The 22,101-nt window shown below is 44.8% G+C and overlaps 3 protein-coding genes across 4 annotated transcripts; 2 read left to right on the plus strand and 1 right to left on the minus strand.

Annotated features, from left to right (window-relative positions):
• Positions 1 to 1,719: 1,719 nt before the first annotated feature.
• On the minus strand, positions 1,720 to 4,968 carry LOC125552102 (cytochrome P450 CYP72A616). The gene is made up of 4 exons (XM_048715580.2): positions 4,393 to 4,968; positions 4,054 to 4,301; positions 2,412 to 2,796; positions 1,720 to 2,295 (listed from the first exon to the last, which is right to left on the minus strand). The coding sequence occupies exons 1-4, from the start codon at positions 4,921 to 4,923 to the stop codon at positions 1,870 to 1,872; spliced, it is 1,590 nt and encodes a 529-aa protein (XP_048571537.2). The 5' UTR covers positions 4,924 to 4,968; the 3' UTR covers positions 1,720 to 1,869.
• LOC147976166 (uncharacterized) lies at positions 2,803 to 4,046 on the plus strand. The gene has a single exon (XM_087518590.1). It carries the CDS (start codon positions 3,198 to 3,200, stop codon positions 3,780 to 3,782), a length of 585 nt encoding a protein of 194 aa, XP_087374716.1. The 5' UTR covers positions 2,803 to 3,197; the 3' UTR covers positions 3,783 to 4,046.
• Positions 4,969 to 15,137: 10,169 nt separating the features above from the next.
• On the plus strand, positions 15,138 to 21,738 carry LOC125552101 (uncharacterized). 2 transcript variants are annotated; one of them, XM_048715579.2, is made up of 18 exons: positions 15,138 to 15,528; positions 15,620 to 15,799; positions 15,883 to 15,978; positions 16,092 to 16,144; positions 16,278 to 16,374; positions 16,762 to 16,835; positions 16,939 to 17,044; positions 17,907 to 18,017; positions 18,222 to 18,298; positions 18,663 to 18,729; positions 19,018 to 19,068; positions 19,995 to 20,102; positions 20,202 to 20,332; positions 20,430 to 20,496; positions 20,613 to 20,680; positions 20,764 to 20,851; positions 20,989 to 21,059; positions 21,193 to 21,738. In XM_048715579.2, exons 1-18 carry the CDS (start codon positions 15,388 to 15,390, stop codon positions 21,527 to 21,529), a joined length of 1,923 nt encoding a protein of 640 aa, XP_048571536.2. In that variant the 5' UTR covers positions 15,138 to 15,387; the 3' UTR covers positions 21,530 to 21,738. The 2 variants fall into 2 exon arrangements, with proteins under 2 accessions (XP_048571536.2, XP_048571535.2); XM_048715578.2 differs by having other exon boundaries at positions 15,140 to 15,528; positions 19,018 to 19,083.
• The last annotated feature ends 363 nt before the right edge of the window (positions 21,739 to 22,101 follow it).

Here is a 22,101-nt window from a genome sequence, read left to right on the forward strand (position 1 = left end):
CCCCGAGTAGGTAAATGATAAAAATAGAATTTTTGATGTGGAATGCTACCTAACATGTTCATCATGTAATCTCTCTTTTATGGCATGAATATTTAGATCCGAATGATTCAAAACAATAGTCTATAATTTGACATAAAAACATCAATACCCAGGCATACCAACAAACAATCATGCCTTTCAAAATATTAATGCTAAAAATGCTATCCCTACAAAATCATATAGCCTTGTCATGCTCCATCTTCTTAACACAAAGTATAAATCATGCACTACCCCGGTGTCAGCCAAACAATTGGTTCATACTTTTTAATGCACTTCAGGTTTTTCAACCCCCACACAATACATGAGCACAAGTCATGGATATAGCACTATGGGTGGAATAGAGTATGGTAGTAGAGATGATATGGAGAAGACAAAAAAGGAGAAAGTCTCACATCGACGCGGCTAATCAACGGGCTATGGAGATGCCCATCAATTGACGTCAATGCAAGGAGTACGGATTGCCATGCAACCGATGCACTAAGAGTTATAAGTGTATGAAAGTTCAAAAAGAAAACTAAGTGAGTGTGCATCCAACTTGTTTGCTATAGAATACCTCGGGCATTTGAGGAAGTCCATCATTAAAATATACAAACCAAGTTCTATAATAAAAAATTCCCACTAGTTATATGAAAGTAACTACATAGGAGACTCTATATGAAAAATATCGTGCTACTTCAAAGTACAAGTGTGGAAAAAGATAGTAACATTTCCTTTCAAAATATCTCTCTTTTTCTCTCATTTTTTTGGCGGGCTCTTTTTGGCCTCTTTTTGGCTCTTTTATTATTATTATTATTATTATTATTATTATTATTGTTATTATTATTATTTCCTTACTTGGGACAATGCTCAAATAACGCATAATGATGATCATCACACTTCTATTTGCTTAAAACTCGATACTCGAACAAAATATGACTTTATATGAATGCCTCTGGCGGTGTACTAGGATGTGCAATGATCTAGCGTAACATGTATAAAAAGTGATGTACGGTGGCTGAGCCACAAATACTATTTTAGCTATATGACCATGCAAAGCAATATGATAATGATGACGTGTGTCATAATAATGGAACGGTGGAAGATGCATGGCAATATATCTCGAAATGGCTATGACAATGCCATAATAGGTAGGTATGGTGGCTATTTTGAGGAAGATATAAGGAAATTTATGTGTGAAAGAGCGTATCATACACTGGTGCAGAGACGTGCTATACAAACGGTTTTAAGCTCCTTTCCGCGACAGAGTTTTAAACCGTCGCCTTGCTAGTGTGGGCGATAGGGGGTCCTTCTCACATGACTCAGAAACCGTCGGGGATAGGTCCTCCAGTCACACACGCTGGGCAAAATGAGCTCGTGTGTGATCGGCCGAGGCATCGCAGACAATTATGCAGGCCCAATCGCTTCCGTTCATATGTACATCCCACAAAGTGAATCCCAGAAAAACGTTTTCGTTCGTATGTATATGTGCAAACGTTTGTGCAAGGTGACCTAACACAAACAGTTCTCCGGCTGAAGTCGTGTGTGATTCTTCATTGATCCAACACGCATACTTTCTAGAAGTCATGTGGGTTGTTTGAGTTCATCGTCCACAATGTTGTTTGTGAAACCGTCTGCAATAGAAAACCCTAATAGCAGGCTAATTGGCCTATTACTGATAATCCATTTAGTGATCAAATTGATATTTTTTATAAAACACGTCATATATTTTATGTTTGTATTACGGCAACCAAGATTTCATTATTGAATTACATCTGATAGGTTCAGCACTTAGTTATACCACATACATTTATCAAAGAAAATCAAAGCACACACCACCAAATGTGAAAGGAATTAGATGAGTCCAAGCCTAATTTGTGCGCCATGCATTGGATGTAGTGTTACCACGGTATATGGCGCATGAGTATAGGACGGGGCTAGCACGAAGTCGAAACGTTGAAGGATCATGCAAATCGCCATCTTGGCCTCAGTAAGCGCAAAATTCTGGCCGATGCATATCCGTGGTCCCCAGCCGAATGGGAGAAACGCGCCTGAATTCTTGGACGCTTTGGAGATCCCCTCAGCAAACCTCTCCGGCTTGAATTCATGTACATCGCTTCCCCAAATGTCAGGGTCATGGTGCATGAGTAGTACGGAGAGCTCAATCATCATGCCAGCTGGGTATCTTTTGTCTCCGATTAGCACCTCCTTGCATGTCTTCCGGCTAAAATGAATGCTTGGAGGATACAACCGAAGAACCTCATAAAGGATCATGGTCACCTGCATGCAAATTACAAACATATAAGGAAAGGGTGGTATGTAGCTCCAATAGAAAAGTTGGTGTCATCACATAGAGGATCAAAAAAATGAAGTACTTCTGGCAATTAAATATTTACCATTTTAAGTCGGCTTAGACCTTCGTATTTAGGTCTGTTTTTCCCAAATAAACCTAGGACCTCCTCCCTTGCACGGTCTTGCCACTTCGGATGCATGCTTAGAACGATCATGGTCCACGTGAGTAGTACCGATGTTGTCTCCATTCCTGCAAAGTAGAACGTCTTGCACTCTTCGATGACATCTTCAATTGGCATCCCCATGCTGGATTGACCATTGTCATCTGTGTGCCTCATGTTTGACTCTAGCAATAAGCCAAGTAAGTTGTCTTTGGTGCTTTCTCCTTCCTTTATCGCTTTAGTTCTTTTCGCAATTAAACCGCGTAGAATCGATTCAACCTTGTTATTAACCTGATGCATCCTTTTATTGTTTGGGGTTGGCAAAGATCTGAAATATACCATGCACTTCCCGTTACAAAGAATGTTCCTTGTTAAGTTATTACAAGTGTACTTGTTACAAAGAATGTTCCTTGTTAAGTTATTACAAGTGTGACTGTAATTTCAGTTCCCCGCATAAGAGCATCTCCAACAGCCGCACCAAAAGACGCGCGCACGGTAAATTGGCTTTATAGCGCGCGCGGAACGTTTACGCGCGCTCCAGCGGTGGCGCGAAACTAGCGCGCGCGGGGGAAAAGACGGCCGCTCGCGCGCTACATTTGGCGCGCCGCGTCCGGCGCGCCTATAAATTGCAGCGCCCCCGCCGCTCTCTCCATCGCCCTTTGCCGCTCTCTCCGTCTCTCCATCGCCCCCTGCCGCGCTCTGCCGCCGACACGCCACCACCGCGCCACGATGCCGCCTCGGCGCCGGGGAGGTACGGGCTACCGCGGCGTCCGCGTGCGTCCGTCCGGCACCTACTCCGCCGAGATTCGGTCGGGCAGCGGCATGCGGCTCCGTCTCGGCACTTTCGACACCGCCCAGGAAGGCGCCCGCGCGTACGACGCTGCGGCGTGGCGCCTCCTGCGGTCCCGCCAGGACATGAACTTCGCCGACGTGGCGACGCGGGAGCGCGCACAGGAGTTGGCGCCTTTCCCGCGGCTTCTCACTGACGAGGACCATCGCAAGCATCGGAGGCGGGAGCATCGTCTCAGGCTAGCCGAGATGGACGAGCAAGCCATGGCGCTGTGGAGTCATCGCTTCCCGGAAGACACCAACGAGGAACAGTTCTTCGCTCAGAGGAGGGCGAGGAGGGCGAAGAGGAGAGAGGAGCGAGCCGACTATCGCGAGGACAAGCGAACGCGGAAGGCGGTCGCTAAATACAACCAAGCGTTAGGAGATGCGTCCTCCTGGAACTCCGACGACGAGCGGTTCCTTGACGCCTACGCTCCGACGTCGGAGGAGGACATCACTAAAACAGAGTTCGAGTCGGACGAGTAGTAGTAGGAGAACTATCTATGAAACCAAATATGTAGTAGGAAAACTATCTATGAAATCAAATATGTAGTAGAAAAAACTGAAATATAGCGCGCCTACTGGAGCGGCATGGGCGCGCTTTAATTTGCGGCGGTCGCTGGAGCCAGCGCACCGCTGCGTGCAAAAGCTGGCTAACCCGGCGCTGTATCGCGACTTTTAGCGCGTGGAGCGTTGCACGGCTTGGAGATGCTCTAAAGAAAAAGGAAAATTGTAAATTCAGTTGGTAGCAACTCACAAGTAGCCGGGAATGAGAATCCTCCGAATGTTTGTGATGAGGCGCTCTGCTTGCTCGGTTTGCAGCTGAAATATCTTCATTCCTTCAAGGTAGCTGCTGCCGAATGCGGTGCGGGAAATGACATCTCCGGCAAGGTTTTTGAGCTCCGGCCAAATATCCATCTCGTGCGTACCTCCACTGGAGCCGACGGACTCCGTCCATCTGCCCACCAACTCTTCACAGCACGCCGAAAACTCTGGCAGCATGCACTGCAGAGTCGTATTCCATTCCACATGTCAATTGTATAGCAGTAAATGGTTCTCGGAGAATATGCACTGAAACTGAAACTGAAACTGGTACCTTGATCTTCTCCAGATGGAAGGCAGGGTTGAGGAGCCGCCGGTGCTTGACCCACTTCTCGCCCTCGTGGTTCAAGAGGCCATTGGCGAGCAGCTTCCACATCGCCGGGAACTTGGGCTTCTCGAAGTGCCCGGACTTGTCGGACAGCACGCTCTTGGCAAGCTCGGGGTCGGCGATGGTTACCTTGGGGATCGGGCCGAACCACGAGAGGCTCACCTTGCCGTGCTCCCGGGCGGAATCGCAGAGGAGTGGTGCCACGCGAGGGGCGATGTCGTGGCACCGCAGCGGCAGCGGCCTCGACCAGGCGTCCTTGTTCCGCCGGCCTTGCTCCCTGAGGTCGCCGGTGAGGAAGCGGTAGGACGTGCCGCGGAGGCCCTTGGACCGGAGCTCCCGCTCGAGGCACCGCGGCCGCCACCACAGCCGGTGCAGCAACCGGCAGAGCTGCCACAGGAGCACAAGGGTCGGGAGCAGGAGGAGGCTCCGCCTCCATGGCACCGAGGCTGCAGTTGCGAAGAACGCTCCAAGAACCATAGCTCTCAAGTCTCGACTCGGGCGAAGAAACCCAGCAATGGAAGCTGGTGTGATGCTGCACGGTGTAGGCATGGGGTTATATAGATGGATGGAGCTGCACATGTGCATTTGACCAGCAGTAAGAGAATAATGCTATGGCCTTCACTATCAGTACGACAATAAGTCTCATCTGGACTTTGACTTGGCGCTATGGCGAAAAGACACACAGACTATTCTACCCATGTCACTGGATCTCTGTCCCATCACCGTGCTCAGTGGCGGAGGCACCGCCCAACGACCCTGAGCACTTGTCCAGGCTCGCTGGCTCCCCAACAGCAGCGCTCGATCAATTAATAAAGGCCTAAACTTGTTCGCTAGCTTGCTTTATCTGGGTAAAAAAAATTGGGCCTTATTTTCTCAATAGTTCACAGCCCAACAGGCAACCGTACGACAGTCTGCAGCCCAGCCAACTTCACGACGTGAGGGAATACACACACGTACGTACGGTGGTTGGATCGATCGCTCCAAGCCTGAAACTCCTGCCTCTCCGTTTCTCAACAGCCGCCGAGCGCAGGGACTGGTCGACCGGGGCGGCGGCTGGCCTAGAGCCCTACTGGCCAAGACGGCGAGACGGGGCTACGCAGGACCCACGGCAAGCGGATATCCGGCGTCCAGACAAGCCTACTCCTTCCTCTCCTTATGATCGCATCTTTAAATCTGAAAAGTGATTTGGCAATCTGCAATGAACGAATAGATTTAGCCATTTAGGGCTTAAATTCAGGTAATGTTTCAATGACGGCTTTAAGGAATTTCTGTAGTTGACGTGTAAGTAGTTCTGTACTATTGTTACTTTTTTTTGAAAGATTGTACTATTGTTTCTTATTGTAGCTCATTTTCTTATTTACTTGTGTGACAACTAACTTTAAATTTTATCATTAAATTTCAGAGATGAGGAGGTTTTTGTTAGTACAGAAAGCACTGAAAATGTGAATGATGTCTAACCGGAAATAGAAGTTGAGCTGTTGAGGCACAACCGGAAATGTGAATGGTGTCCATCTGAACATCTCTATTCTTGCAAGTTTTTAAGATTTAATATATTCACATCTCACAACTTAACTACAAATCCATTTTCTATCTTGTAGTGCCTTCTAAGCTTTGGCAACACGGCCAGTTTGCCCTTTCGCAGGGCTGATTGTATTTCTTTCTTTTGGCAAAAATGAACAAATGAGATATACTTTTGACCGTGGTGAAAGAAATTGCAAGATCACGACATCTAGTCTGGTACGGAAAGCTTTACTTTTGTTGGCAACATTGTGAGTTTACCTCTATGCAAGGCTAGTTATTTATCTTTTATTGTCAAGTCTCGACTTTATTTGGTCTATGAAATGGATATTGATATATTAGTTCACTTTAAATTACACTAGTTGGATGCCCGTGCGTTGCTATGGAGTCAACAAAATGATGTATAAAACCAAAACAACAAGCACCATTTAGCCAGTTTTTCAGCTTGCTCTCTTTCCCAACATCATAGATCACACACGTCAAATCGTAAAGAATTCAAGGTGTCATCCCTCACCCGGACTGGGATCAGGTGACATGCGGCCCAAATTCAAATTTAAACATTGCGAAAAAAACTAAAAAAATCATGCATGTTCACAGCACATATTAAGATAACCCCTAAAAATTTCAGATCAAAATTTGAAACATACATCAAGAAATAAAAAAGAGAAACTCAGATGTGAATAGTTAATCTATCATGAATAGTTCTCGAATGGTTCTTTGTAGACTATTCACATCTGAGTTTTTCTTTTTTTTATTTCTCGATGTATGTTTCGAATTTTGATCTGAAATTTTTAGGGGTTATCTTAATATGTGCTGTGAACATGCTTGATTTTTTTCAGATTTTTTCGCAATTTTTAAATTTGAATTTGGACCGTATGTCACCGTGCATGTCACCTGATCCGAAGTCCCCTCACCCATACAAACTCAATAATCTATGATCCTCACCTCTATCATCAATGTTCTTGTAGGTCCTTTGGGACCCTTCATCTGTTAGAAGAAAAAAAGATATCCCCTCAGCCAAGGTAGTAGATTAATCACAGAATCTTAAAATGGGTGATGAAGGGGAGATGATGCAATGTCAATAGTTTTCTCACATTCTTCGAAATTCTTAGTGCGCACAAAGCCAAATCATTCCTACCTAATACGTTTTTTCACCTATTAGCAGCTATCATCATTAAACATGTGGTTGGACAATTGAAAGTATGAGAGCCTCAAGATATCACGTTTGTTTTATGCTATTCAAAATGGGCCATAATCCATGGTAATTGATAAAATTTCCCTAATCATTGAAGGGAGGAAAAGACACAACCACGCTCACTTAAATCCCCCAAAGGTTTGCCTCGCGATGTGCCTGTCTAGACGCACCAAAATGTGTCCTGTGCTAGCCTTCTCCTTCAATCTTTGCAGCCATCAGATCAGCTTCCCCCATATACCTGTCCTCCTCCATGCACCCTCTTTCGCCACTTCCTCCTCATCCTTTGGCATAGGATCCTATGTGTTCACTTTTTTCTTGAGGCGTCAAATGAAGTATATCATTGGACAAGCATTACAAGATGTTTAGCAAATAGTGTTTGTTCATAATTGGTTCAGCAGCATTTCGAAATCAACACATCTTCAATAAATGCTAAAATGTTTAAGAAGCAAGACATGTATAAGTAACTTTACCATCTCTCTCAGCTATCTTTCTTCAGGAGCTCAGGGGCAGGGTGGTAAGAGAACCATGCAAAGATGATTCTGGGTGCAAAAACAAAGTAACACCATTTAGTGATCCAGTCATATTCCTAGTAGCTACATATTAGTTTGTGTTCAAAAAACAATGCACAAACCTTCTCGCCCCCACTGTATCCTCCATCATGGTTGCAAGCTCCTTGTGTTCAATGTTTTTGTCAACATTCTCCTTTGACCAAAGTATCCTTAAAATCATCTCTCTACTAGGAGTGATCTTGCAAATACAAAATGGTTAAGATATGGGCATCAAATAAAAAATGATTACCAGCCAGAGAGTAAATTCAGCACCGCAAACAACATTAGTAGCTTTAGTAACAAAGGAGAGGGACTGGCAACACCTTAGCTCCTGCACCAAATATAGAACAACACATAGTCAGGGACAGCACAAAAATAACAGCAGTGTTAGAACCCAACAGAGGAAAATGATCTTCCTATGTGGTCCAATTCCAATAAATAGAACTACACCCCATCGTCCTGTACAATATAAGTTCCATATGCTCATGGCATATATTTTTTTTGTTTCGTTACCACCCAAACATGTAGATTCTAAGAATGGGTGTCAATAGAATTTGTATTTGCTGCACTTCTAGTAGTGTCATCTATCAACCATAAATATAAAGGAAAAGGTAAGGGAGTCGACCGCTACTTAGTGAACCCGTCCCCAATTGGCTGTGGCTGCTGTCACCAAATGCGAAGGACTTCCCTTTGTCAGTTACGGCCACCGTATGATCTTTCCAACACCTACTACTATTCTGTTGTATCTGCAGAATTGACAACTGCCAATTACCCTTTAAAGACATGTCGGGAAAATATGTAACATCGTTGGACTATATTCAACTCAAGTATATTGGATGCTATATATTCATGGATTCAGCAATACCATACACACCTGTTAAAAAAATGAAAATGAAGGGCAATGCAGATGATTCTCTTACTTTTATAGTTTAGAAATAACAGTTGGCAGGTTACGCAAGAGTAACCCCATGTCCCAGCTGCTCCTTCTGCTACACACATTTCCGCTCACAAACTGGGCCCATGCCTCAGCTCCTTATATTACCTTTCAAAAAAAGCTCCTTATATTAGATGAGGAAATACAGTGGAGTAAAGTAAGAGACTCATCTCAAACATGGAGGAGGAAATTAAGGAACTCACGGCAGTCGGAGGCGACGAAACAGATGTCCACACCCACGATAGAGCGCAGCCGCGTCGGGATACCAGGTTGCAGGCGCTTACATGTCTGGGCGTCCCTGCCTCCAAAGTTGCAGGTATTTGCATGCTGGAAAGTAAACATTGCTCACTGTAGAATATAGTTCAGGCACCCGACTACTGATTAGGCACCGATGCATACAAAAATCCTAGGCACAGCCAGGAAAAGTGACAAATCAACCCGGAAGCTAAAGCTGGCGCGTGCGCTTGACATGGCCTAAGTGTATTCAGCTCCCATGTTTGTCAGAGCCACCATGTCTCATCAATCCATGTGTGAACATAGTCTGAAAATATATATGTGATCAACAATGAAAGAGGAAAAGTGAAACTATATATCCTCAGAGGAGAGAAAAAACTAAACTTCCAGTAAATAAACAAACATATACAATATTACATCAAGACAGTAGTGCCCCGATTCCTTCGTTCCATTTCCATCTTGATATCTAGCTAGTCGATCTGGTTAACAAATTTGATGTTGGTGTTTCGTTAATTTGTTGGTGCCCTCGACGATTCCTGACATCTCAGTGATCGTGACATAGGATCGGAAATAGGAGGTGGATCCTCGTGTGCTCACGACACACGCAGGAACTCAAGCTGCCTTTGTCTCGGCCTCTCCAGCAAGCAAACCAAAACACCTAGAAGTAGAAGACAGAGAGATTTCGTCCTAGCACCTGGTCGAAGGAGGGCGTGCTGTCGCTGAGTCGTCGCCGCTCAGTAGATAAGGCCGCGTCGGTCGGTCGGTGTAGGTGTAAGTGTAAGATGCGGTTCCCGGATCCGTTGCCTTTCGTCCAGGTCGGCGCACGCGTAGCGCAGGGGACAACGCCGGTGCACCCAGCACCAGTATAAGCCACCCGTGTCGTTGCACTGTTGCTGCGCTACAACCAGCGGAGGAGCGGCGGCGCCAGTGAGGTGGTGCCGTGGTGGTGGTTTCCGGTTTCCCCGGCATTGGTGTGTTGGTGCAGACCGCGGAGAGCTCGGCACCGTACCAAGTACAACAAGAGGGACGGTCCCAAAAAGAGTGGGGCAGTAGATCGTTGCGGCGGCACGGGGAGGACGACGAGATTGGGAGATGAGATCAGCCATTGCAACGTGGAAAGGAGAACCGGAGTGGTGGGGAGATTGGTGGCTGCGACCTAGGAAGGGGCACGAGAGTGCAAGAGATGGACGTGCGTGTGTCGACTTCCGATGGCATGGGATCGATCGTGGGGAGAAGCCCCTGCTTGGATGGGAAAACTGAACGTGGGAGCGAGAGGCGAGGTCGAACTACCCCCACGACTTTTTTGGTCGATTTTTTTAGGGTTTTTGTCGATTGTTGGCGTATGTGGGAAGGAGACCGTACGAGGCGTGGAAGAAAAGATTGATTGCACCGGGTTGATTGAACCGCTTGGTGAGGGCGTGCGTTACTTGCCTCTGGTTTTTTGAGGGTGATTGAAAAAAATCGGTGAGAGAACGTGGGTGGGAAGGTATCGATGGCCAGCGATAGCAGGGGGAGGTCGAACCATCACGACGTTCGATTCTCCTTTAATAGTAGATATTTTTTGTGACTATTGTGTTTTTGGTTTCACTTCATAATTAATATGGATTTGTGATTCAGAATTTTGGTGGTATATTATATGTTGTGTATCTGAATACCTTATTTTTCAATTTTTTTATTATACACTTAGACTAAACTTGCCCAGGCTCCACAAAAATTCTGGCTCCGCCACTGACCGTGCTTGCCACGGAGCCAAATTAGATTCAAGTTCCATGTTTGGCACCTTTGACCTGAATCTGCCTCAGTTCATTATCATGGCACGAAATTGTTATGTTTGCCAGCTAAATTTATCATCTTCAAGTCAACATAAATTACCATGAAAAACATTGGATTGCCATGCCCAAAAATCTGACATTCTGCTCTTTTTTTAAGATTATGGCCATATCTTTAACAATACAAACACTAGTGCGTACTGCCTAGTCTTAGAAAATAAATTATACGAAATCAGCGACTTTAATTTGAAATTAAGCAAGTAGTAGCTTAATAATTTGGTTGATTTGACCGGCCGCAAGGGAATTGAGCGATGGTCGTCGTCGGAGCAACCCGTAAACGACCACATTGCCTTATTTTAGCTTACATATTTAAATCGTCTTTAAGATAGATCACAAATAAAAAATGAAAACTTAATCCGCCCGACGAATGAAGTTACATGCGTTCGATAGTCTCCGTGGGCATCATATTTGTTTTTTGCCGGACGGCTGAAACTTAGTACATGTGTGAATACATAGACAAACAGAGTGTCACTAGTATGCATCTACCTGACTAGCTCGTTGATCAAAAATGGTTAATTTTCCTAGCCATGGACAAAGAGTTGTCATTTCATAAACGGGATCACATCATTAGAGAATGATGTGATTGACTTGACCCATCCGTTAGCTTAGTACTTTGATCGTTTAGTTTACTGCTATTGCTTTTTCCATAACTTATTCATGTTCCTATGACTATGAGATTATGCAACTCCCGAATACCGGAGGAACACTTAGTGTGCTATCAAACGTCACAACGTAACTGGGTGACTATAAAGATGCTCTACAGGTGTCTCCGATGGTGTTTGTTGAGTTGGCATAGATCGAGATTAGGATTTTTCACTCCGTGTATCGGAGAGGTATCTCTGGGCCCTCTCGGTAATGCACATCACTATAAGCCTTTCAATCAGTGTGACTAATGAGTTAGTTACGGGATGTTGCATTAGGGAACGAGTAAAGAAACTTGCCGGTAACGAGATTGAACTAGGTATTGAGATACCGACGATCGAATCTCGGGCAAGTAACATACCGATGACAAAGGGAACAACGTATGTTGTTATGCTGCCTGACCGATAAAGATCGTCGTAGAATATGTAGGAACCAATATGAGCATCCAGGTTCCACTATTGGGTATTGACCGGAGATGAGTCTCGACCATGTCTACATAGTTCTCGAACCCGTAGGGTCCGCACGCTTAACGTTCGGTGACGATCGGTATTATGAGTTTATATGTTTTGATGTACCGAATGTAGTTTGGAGTCCCGGATATGATCACGGACATGACGAGGAGTCTCGGAATGGTCGAGACATAAAGATCGATATATTGGAAGCCTATGTTAGGACATCGGAAGGTTTTCGGGTGAGTTCGGGCATTTACCGGAGTACTAGGGGGTTACCGGAACCCCCCGGGAGTATATGGGCCTTAGTGGAATAGAGGAGAGGAAGGCCAAGGAGGAGGGCGCGCCCCCCTTCCTTCCTTCTCTCTCCCCCTTCATTCTCTCCTACTCCTACTAGGGAAAGGGGTGGAATCCTACTCCCGGTGGGAGTAGGACCCCCCCTAGGGCGCGCCATAGAGAGGGTCGGCCCTCCCCTCCTCCACTCCTTTATATACGGGGGAGGAGACACCCCATAGACACACAAGTTGATCTCTTAGCCGTGTGCGATGCCCCCCTCCACAGATTTCCACCTCGGTCATATCGTTGTAGTGCTTAGGCGAAGCCCTGCGTCGGTAACTTCATCATCACCGTCATCACACCGTCGTGCTGACGAAGCTCTTCCCCGACACTCAGTTGGATCTAGAGTTCGTGGGACGTCACCGAGCTGAAGTGTGCAGATCGCGGAGGTGTCGTACCTTCGGTGCTAGGATCGGTCGGATCGTGAAGACGTACGACTATATCAACCGCGTTATCATAATGCTTCCGCTTACGGTCTACGAGGGTACGTAGACAACACTCTCCCCTCTCGTTGCTATGCATCACCTAGATGGATCTTGTGTGTGCGTAGGAAATTTTTAAAATTACCGCGTTCCCCAACAGCAGCCTCCTCTGCCCCTCTGTACGTCGCGCCCATGGAGCCCACTCCATCTGAGCTCGTGCGGGAGGGCGCGCTTCGCCGCCACTCATCGGCTGTCGAACACTTCCTCTGCCATGCTTCTTCTCCACCCAGTGTCGCCATCCTTGCGAGCCTCTGCGTCGTCGTTAGCAACCCCGACATTGCTCATGCCCGAGGTGTGTCTCCGTCGCCGATGAACCTTGAGACCCCGAGCCGCCACCTAGATCCCGAGCTGCGACAATCGACGCAGACGGGTCTTTCTGCAACAATGATGGTGAATGACGGGGTGCTCAACAGCGATGACTTTTTTGTAGTATAACCTCTAATGCAAAGAAAGATTTCTGCAACATCAGCTATGTTGCAAAGTGGTGCTCAGCAGGGGACGATGTTTTTGCAACGTCGCCTCTGATGCAAAGGTTTGTGCAACATCGTCTTTGTTGTGATTATCATAGGCGCTTGGTCGCTTGATGGCGTCAGATCTGGCGGCTCACGGCCCGACTAATACTTAAAAACCAGCCGACTAACACGGAGCACACCCCAATAAAAAAGTGCAATAAAGTTGTGAATTTTTAAAGCCGAACAACTTAGATATTTGGTATTTGGATCATCTTAATCTATGATGTATGTACATTATAACCAACATGTAATTGGATGGTTAAGACTGTTATGGTACCCCATTCTGTGAAGGATAAAGTTTAGGTCTTTCGCTTTGATATCTCATAAATATTTGCATGTTTGTCAGTGTTTATGTTCATATTGTGTTTATAGAATAACTTTTGGCATGCATAAAAATCAAGGGCTAAGGTTGCTTAGGAGTACCATGCAACTATTTTAGGCAAAAAAGGCCTAGAGATTTCAGGCTATATCCATGCTTAATAGTGTCGGTTTTGCGCAAAAACTGGCCTGGGGATTTGCCATGACGCTGAGAGAACAGAACATGGAATTTGTGTATAAGATTTACCATGATGTGCATACAATACGTACCATCATGCTCTAAAAAGTACACATCATGGAAAATATAAGGATTTTGTTCATTTGAAAAAAGACGAAGAATTTAGGAAATTGAATCGACATATGGCAAGATTTAGGGATTTTATTCTCTAAAAACATGGCAAATTTATGGATTTGCCGAGGTACAAAAGATAAATTTGCCACATGATCAATAATTGCCATGGTATCTGCAATAAAAATGCCATGGTATACAATTTGCATTGGTATCTATAGTACAAATGCCATGGTGAATATATTTTTTGCCATGGCCTAATTAAAACATAATACCTGCATTTGAACAAGGCAAGACAGACCATTCTAGAAAACTTGCAAATGATGCAATCACACATGCTAACCTCCAATTAATTATGATCTAATCGAGACTAAATTACCAACAAAGCTATTATCCAGTAAATTTGCAGTGAAGTTGGCAATGGGGAAGGCTAGTTTTGACATCACACAAAACAAAAAACTAATGTTGCAGAGAACAACAGGCCAGAAAACTTACCGTGCTATGTTGCAAAACAACCTGGTAACATTGAGCAACGGAAAGCAAAACCCCCGAAACCCGTAGCAAGCTCTTACTTACAAGCAAGGGAGACTGTGCTCGTCGAAGAGGGTCGCAGATGGAGGAGGTGTGAGTATGCAAGGGACGGTGGAGGAGTCAATGTTGCTGGTGCTGCTATTGGGGCTCGTGCAAGGCTAGGGCTGGGGCTTCGACTTGTGCGGGTGATGGTGAGAGTGGCGGAGGAGAGCTTGGTGAGGGGCAGCCGCTTCCGCCACGGTCGTGGGCGCCGCTACAGCAGCTCATCGCCTCCTCGGGCTCTGGTGACGACAACCATCACCAACTCCACCCACGTTTGTCTCGCTCTCTCTCGCCGAAGCACCAGACGACCCTCGCAACCCCTCCCACGGATGGGCACACAGCTGAGGCATCGACCGATGCGTTGGCCCGTGATGGGGCGGTCAATGATCACTCTAGCCCGCAGAGGCGCAACGTTAGCCCCAGCCTGTTCCCCCGTGCCTCCTCTCGCGACAGGGGCGAGGGGAGGAGGCTTCGCCACACGCGAGTAGGACGCGCAGTGCCACCCTTCATTGCTTCGCCGACGTGGGCATCTGAACAGACCAACCAAAGCCTCTCTTCTAGTTCTCTGGTGAGGTCCTCCCATTGCCACATCCCCTGCATTCGCGACGCCACAGGAACCTCGGTGGGTGAGGGGCGGTGGGTAAGAAAGTCGTTCGCATTGTGCGCATAGGGGGCGAACAATTCAAGGAACGTGATGTGGCTTCAGGATCTGTGCTTGCCATCGGACGGCTAGCGACGCATTTGCGCGAGAAGGTCACAAAACTGACGTTCGCGCTTTAACATTTCCAGAAGAAAAAAAACACCATTCGTTTTGGGAAGCGTTCGCCTGGTCCGGCTGGAGCGCAGCCCGGGTCAAAAGTCGACCACAACCAGAGGCATGCGCAGCACGGCGGCAAGCTGTCTCCTCCAAATTCGATTCGAGTCAACCGCGAGGGCGAGGGCACGGGCGGGCGCATTCGTCGGCCGCTGGGGGAAAACACCGCGGCGCACCGGACCGCACGCATCGGCGGGTTTCCTCTCCGCCGCACGCCCGCACCCCCGATCGGCCCGAGGAGGAGGCGGAGGGAAGGCGACCGGGACCCATGTCGTGGCTCCGTAATGCGGTGCACCGCGCCGTCGAGGCGGGCGGCGGCGGCATCTCCCTCACCACCCGCACCGTCCGGACCGGTCTCGGCTACGCCGGGCAGGCCGTCGTCGGCGGCGCCAGGCTCATCAACGGCATCGTACGGCCCCGTAACACCAATACCCCCGCCTTGCTCGCGAATCAGCCGCTTCTGGTCGTCGTGATTATTTATTGTCGTGTTTGCGGCGCAGGGGAATCGCTACTACAAGAGCTTGAAGCTGACGGCCAAGAGGCTGGAGGAGGACGCGCTCTCCTGCAGAGGGGAGGAGAGGGTGCAGCTGCTGCGTCAGTGGCTCGTCGATCTCAAGGAGACGGAGCGCGCCGCCTCGTCGATGCCTGTCGACGGTCCCAATCAAGCGGCGCCAGTCTTGGTGAGAATCTCTGGTCTGCTTTGAGTTTGCCCCACGTTTTGGACTGCATTGCGTGATCGCGTAGGAAACTGTGCGCGCTGCAGGATCTGTACGTGGATTACGAGAAAGCGGATGAGCCCATGACCTTTTTCCATGTCTTCCTCTACAGTCAAGCGCTCGAGTGCATTGTTCCGTCCATGGTGGGTTCGGTTTTGCGCAGCTCGATTACGCCAATGTGCCAGCTTCTGCCATGTAGTAGCTTACATGGGTTAGTACAGTAATTTCAGGCAATTAACTCATTTCTATGGATCAGATTCATGAAGTTCCAACTGAGGAAGAAGTTTCACTACTCTCGGAAATTTTCGGGCATGTTCTTCAACCGTTGGATGACTAGTTACTTGTTATACATACTACTCAACTCTGTCCTTTTTTTGGGCTTGAAGGATAATCTGGTAGTTTTCACTCACATACTATTGTGGTCTGTGGATGCTCACTGCAGAATGTGTCTTAACGGAGGGGAGGATGTGCACAATACACTTCTGAGCAGCATATGTGATTTGGCAGACTTATTTTCGTGTTACAGTGATGAAGTATTGGTGCGTTCCTGTCTTATTCCTCTCAAATATTAGACCATAGACTCGGGCATTAAACTAGTACAATAGTAGACCTTACAGTCGCAATTTGACATAGTACCTTCATTTCAAAATACTCCCTCCGTTCCGAATTACTTGTCTCGGGTATGGATGTATCTAGATGTATTTTAGTTCTAGATACATCCATTTCTGCGACAAGTAATTTGGAACGGAGGGAGTATAAGGCAAATTTTGTTTCTTAAGACAGGTTTTGACTAAGAATCTCTTTGTTAATTAGTGGTTTGTGTCACATATGGGTTCATATAATAAGTAATTTACGTGGAAAAAAACATATGTGCATTACGAGCTCATGTTTGAATGATATGTACTTCTCTGTTATCTTCTTTTCAGGCAAAACGTGATGAACTGCTTCAGTTTGCTCAATGTGCTATCTCAGGATTAAAAATAAATTCCGAAATTTCAAGGTTAACTAATTTGTTTGGGGAGATTGAGGAAGGGGCTGTTTCGGTCTCAACATTTGCATGGTTATTTACGTGCTCCCAAATCTTAATTTGTTCTTAATTCCAGATTGGATAATGAGATCATGCAGCTGCAACAAGAGATAAATGCAATTGATGCTGTGCGAGTTAACACAACCAGGAACCGTAATAAAGCATCTCCGAGGGTCCCTGAGGTAGGCCTTAATTTTGAGCACTTTCCCGTTGTACTTATGTTGCTAATATTAGCATTATCTTTTAAGAAAGCAATTGATATGGCTACCTTTCAGTTGTGCTGGCTGATTCTTTTTAGTGTGTGTGCTCAACTCATCTGGCCCGTGAAAACAAGAGAAATATAGCCTAATTTTTTCATGTGGTTGATTCGTAAGGTGGACTTTTTTCTGTTAGATTGAGGAGAGCAAATAGCATCGCGATAAAAAATGCTTTTATTTTTTTGATTTTGCTTTACTTGTCACCATTCTAGATGAAATGGAATGTTCAAAGACGAAAAATCTTATATTTGTGCAAACACGAACATTTTTTTATTATGCCCATTGGTAAATTCAGGTGCGCTTGTTCTTTGGTTTCTATACTAAAACCATCTTTGTGAGAGTATGGGCAGCCCGGTGCATGTAGCTCCCGCTTGCGCTGGGTCCAACCACTTTGGGTCTATTGTACGCAGCTTTTCCCTACATTTCTGCAAGCCAAGGCTCCCCTTCTATTGAAAACAGTTTATGAGAGTATGGCATACGAAAATTGAAATAATTGACAATTGGATGAAATATTAACCATTCCTCAGTAAGAACACAGTTTCTGGTGTAGGCAATGTATGATCACATATTAAGTGCATGTTTACTTAAAGAAGTGCATACAGTCTTTTGTGCATATATTCCGAAATCCTAGGCCCTCAAGTCCTCAGCAGCTCACTGAAGTTATTCGTTCCATACTTTCATCCCATTAAGTACAGGTTGTCTTATACTATTTCCATTCCTCAATTATATACTATAAATTAAGGGCTAGATTCAGTGATTCGTTTCTAAATTCTGATACTCTTCATAGGACTACAAAACTGCAGTTGATGAGGTTCGTCTATGCTCCAGAATGGAAGACCTTGTATTAAAGAAGAAATCAATACACCCTGGCGACTCACTGGAGACTCATTTTCAGAAGGTATGATACTTAAATTAATTTGCCTTCCTGTTTTTGTTTTTTCCTTTCTTTTTTTCTTCACTTTCATAAATCTGGAATTCAGATTGAACACAGTAGAATATTTGAGCTTTTTTTATTTGTCAAAAGTCAAAACATCTCTCCTTGTGCTCCTTTTTGAATGGCACATGGTTAGTGTCTCAATATTCATTCCACAAAACATTGCAGGTCGATAAGCTGAAGGTTTTGTCAGAATCCCTTGCAAATTCGTCCGCCAAAGCAGAAAAGCGTATAATGGAAAATAGGTTTTGGTCTTGAGCATTATCTGTGTTTTATATTTATTTATTTTCAGCAACTTAGCACATATTCATTTGGCAGAATGCGAATGCAGTGAAAGTATATTTGACTAATCTGTAAGCCATAATTGCTATTACTTGAAAAGATATGTCAAACACTAGAAGATAAATTCAGAATGCGGGTCCACTGAGAAGTTATTTGGAAAAATCTAGTAACATTGCTGTAGTAATCAAGGTGCATTTTTACATTCTTCATTTATTACAATATTTTTCTTCATGTTAAAGACACAGTTATGTTACTTCATTTTACTTCTTTGAAATGAGCCTGTCTGCTTTATGGTGAAAATTTGTCGCCCTATGTTTCACAATGCAGGCTGCAGAGGGAAGAATCTCTTAGCTTCAAAATTACGAAAACAAATGAAGTTAGTATAACTGAAAAGGTAACTTCGTTAGTCATCACTTAAACTATTATGGTACTTTCGTGTACAATGGACTGTTTAAACGAGCCAAGAAGGAATTTATTGTGCATCCTGATGAACAAAGTTCTCGGATTTCCTCCAAAGTACCAAAAGTAATATTTTAACTTCATCATTAATATACATCAAACTGCTCTTGCTAAGGATAAACAAAGAAGGACACCTCACAAGCTCTAATATTTGTCTTCAATAGTCTTGTTCTGGTCATATGGATGGCCTTGTCTGATTTATTTTTTTGTATTGTTGTAAAAGGAATTAGAAGGTGAGATCTCTGGACTCCAGAAGCGAAGGGGTCAACTTGAGGTAGAACTAAGCAAAGTATGACCGCCCTTTCCTTTTCCACTTTAATAAAATAATAGTGGCAATCCAGTTCTTTCGATCCATTTCAGTAATTTGCGGAACAAAAAATTCTGGTAATATCTTTCTTAAGTTTGGAATTCAGTAATTTTTGTTTCATTTTGGAGAGGTAAACGAATATGTAATTCACCTGGCAGAGTCTGTTGGGTCTGGAATTGTCTATTCATGTTGACCTATTGCACCAGAAGCTGCATCAACTCAAAATGGATCACATTAAACTATTCTAGTTATTCTATGATGATACATTAGAGATAAAGTTAATTGTACCTTTATACTGTACAGATCTTTTATATATCACGAGGAGATTTTTAGGGCTTAAAATGAGCTACAATTAGATTGCAGCTTTGAATTATGACTTGCTATCTTAGTAGTATCCCACAAATGTAATTATTTTCTGGCATCTCAGACATAATAATGAGCAACATAATTGGTGGATCTATCTAATGATTGTGCTCCTTATACAATACGTTAAGTATAAATAATACATCTAGGGTCCTATTACTCTTATATAACTAAGTAGGTGATTCCCACTAACATATTTATCTCAACATGCAGCTATGCCACCTCAACAGACAACCATGCATGGGAAAAAGCCCACCATAACATGCAGCTTTGCATGAAAAAATGCTTGATGTTTTAGTTGTATTATGCTACTTATATTCAATAAATATTAATAATTACACAATAATCATATGTATTTTAGCTCTCGTTTACCTTATTTAGAAGTTTAATGTTCAAATTCTAGGCTGAATGAAGGCTCCACAGTTTTTCTTCTTTGCTTATTAGGTTCACTCTTACTGTTCTGTAGAGGCTTAGGCTCTGATTCCATGAGAAGCTTATTTTTAAGAGTGATTCTGAAACTCAGATTACAGGTAAATACGAAACTGAATGTGACTGTCGTGAAGCTTAAAAAAACTAGAGAGGAGAAAGATCAATTTGATGAAGCCAGCAATCAGATAGTGCTACACTTGAAAGCAAAGGTTTGGAAACTTTGTCTTTGTTAGTTTCTAGACTAGAAAATGCTTTAGGGAAGTAAGGCTTTTCACTTGCCCAGTGTTTCTGCTATACGCTTACTTTAGGAAGATGAACTATCAAGATCTGTTGCTTCCTCCAAAGTAGAAGCAAGCACTGTCCGAGCTTGGATCAACTTTTTAGAAGATACATGGAAGTTGCAGTCCTTATATGAAGAAATAAAGGAAAAACAGGCCAAGTATGTCGGCTCTTTCACTGAAAATTCCAATTGATGATTTCTGCATACAAACATTTATTGACATAAGTTTGTTGTTTTGAATATTTGCTGATTGCAGTGATGAACTGGATAGATGTGGAGTCTGCTTTGTGAATTTGATTAAGCATCATGTTTCCGCATGCGTGGTATCTTGACTTTTACTTTGAAAAGAAGTGATATGCAATGGAAAAGGGCCTTTTGCTACTACTTTTTTCCATTTCATATTGTGTCTCAACTGGTTGTTTCTTTTGGTTCTCTATAGGACGAGCTGAATACCTCTGTAGATTGTATAAAGACCTTTGTTGACAACTTGAAAATTTTCAGTGACAGGTATAGTTGTCATTCGTTAATCTAGTTTTGTTGTGCAAGGGTGAAGGGACCTGTTTTGCTTATGCTATTAGTTGCGTGGACAGATCAGTATCAACGGATGATGGAGGTCTGTCAAAGCAATCGAACCCACGTAAATACCTCGAGGAAGAATATTTGGAAACTGAGAAAAAGGTGACCATTCTTTACCCTGCTTCCTGAGACAGAAGATTCTAACAGAGGACAACAAGATCTCTAGTAACTTACAGCTGACATCCAGAACAGTGTCTTTACGTTTATAAAAATTTCATTCCCTTGTGCTTTTGTTTCAGGTGGTAACCGCATTCAGTTTAGCTGATAATATCAGAGCATTGACATTCTCAAATCCAGAGCGTAAAACCAGGTAATTGCTGTTCATCAAGAATCAAGATAATGACCTTTCTTCTCGGAATCGAAAAAAGCCCGGCTCTCGAAACATGTCTTCAACTTCACTCCGCGACCACACTAAAAAAAAGCAGTGCCAAACATGTATGCAGGCTAGATGACCCTGAGGTGAAAAATCTGTTTGCCAGCATCGACAGGCTGCGGGTCGAATTCGAGTCGGTTCCACGGCCAGTACTGCAGATCGAGATCAACGAAAAAGAAGAGGGATCGAGACGAACCCGATCGCCCTCCTCCAAGGGCGGCGGCGGCGGCACGCCAACCCATTCAAGAACCGAGTCCCCAATCGCCGCCCAGCTCAGGACGCGGCTACCGTCGGAGTCGGACTCGGAGCCGGGGAAGTTCGACCAAGATTACAGGGAATACGGGGCCGACGACATCGGCGGGTGGGAGTTTGATGATCTTGAAGGCGAGCTGCGGTCTGGCTTCTAGCAAAGGCTCGAATAGTTGGTGTACAATCATTAGCACTGAAGATCGGGGTATGTATGTGATGTGTAGCACCTAGTTGTGGTGTACATTATGATCCGCTTCATTCTCTCCTCGAAGACTTGTTGGATGCATCCTGTGAAGGTCGCGTTGCCATCTGCACTGCACTGCACATATGTTGGGAGAGGAGCCGTTTACGATGTTTGATGCGTCCACATCTCCAGTGAAATTGACCATACTTGTAGTACGTACTCGTACGTGGTACATCTCCAGTGAAAAGTCAACCTCCTGCTCTTTTACCCGTCTGCGTCTTCCTCCTCCTTTCAAGGCTTTGTTCTTTTCACCAGCTTTAGTTGACAGCGGAAAGACCAAAGATGCCGAGGATAATGGAAAGAAGAAAAGAAGCTCTCCGCCCTTTGGCTGCCTGCGCAAAGGCGCTGCTTTTGCTTTGTCAACCTCTCTCGACTCACTTTTGTGTTGTTACTGATCCATACGTGCTCTTTTTCTTCAAAGAGTAAATAGTACTCATAGGTAATAATTCGTCTCCTCAGTTTACTGGGGCTTCATCCTGAGTTGAG

This window comes from Triticum urartu, chromosome 4A (genome assembly GCF_056163025.1).
Source record: "Triticum urartu cultivar PI428250 chromosome 4A, HENAU_Tu73, whole genome shotgun sequence".
NCBI lineage: Eukaryota > Viridiplantae > Streptophyta > Magnoliopsida > Poales > Poaceae > Triticum > Triticum urartu.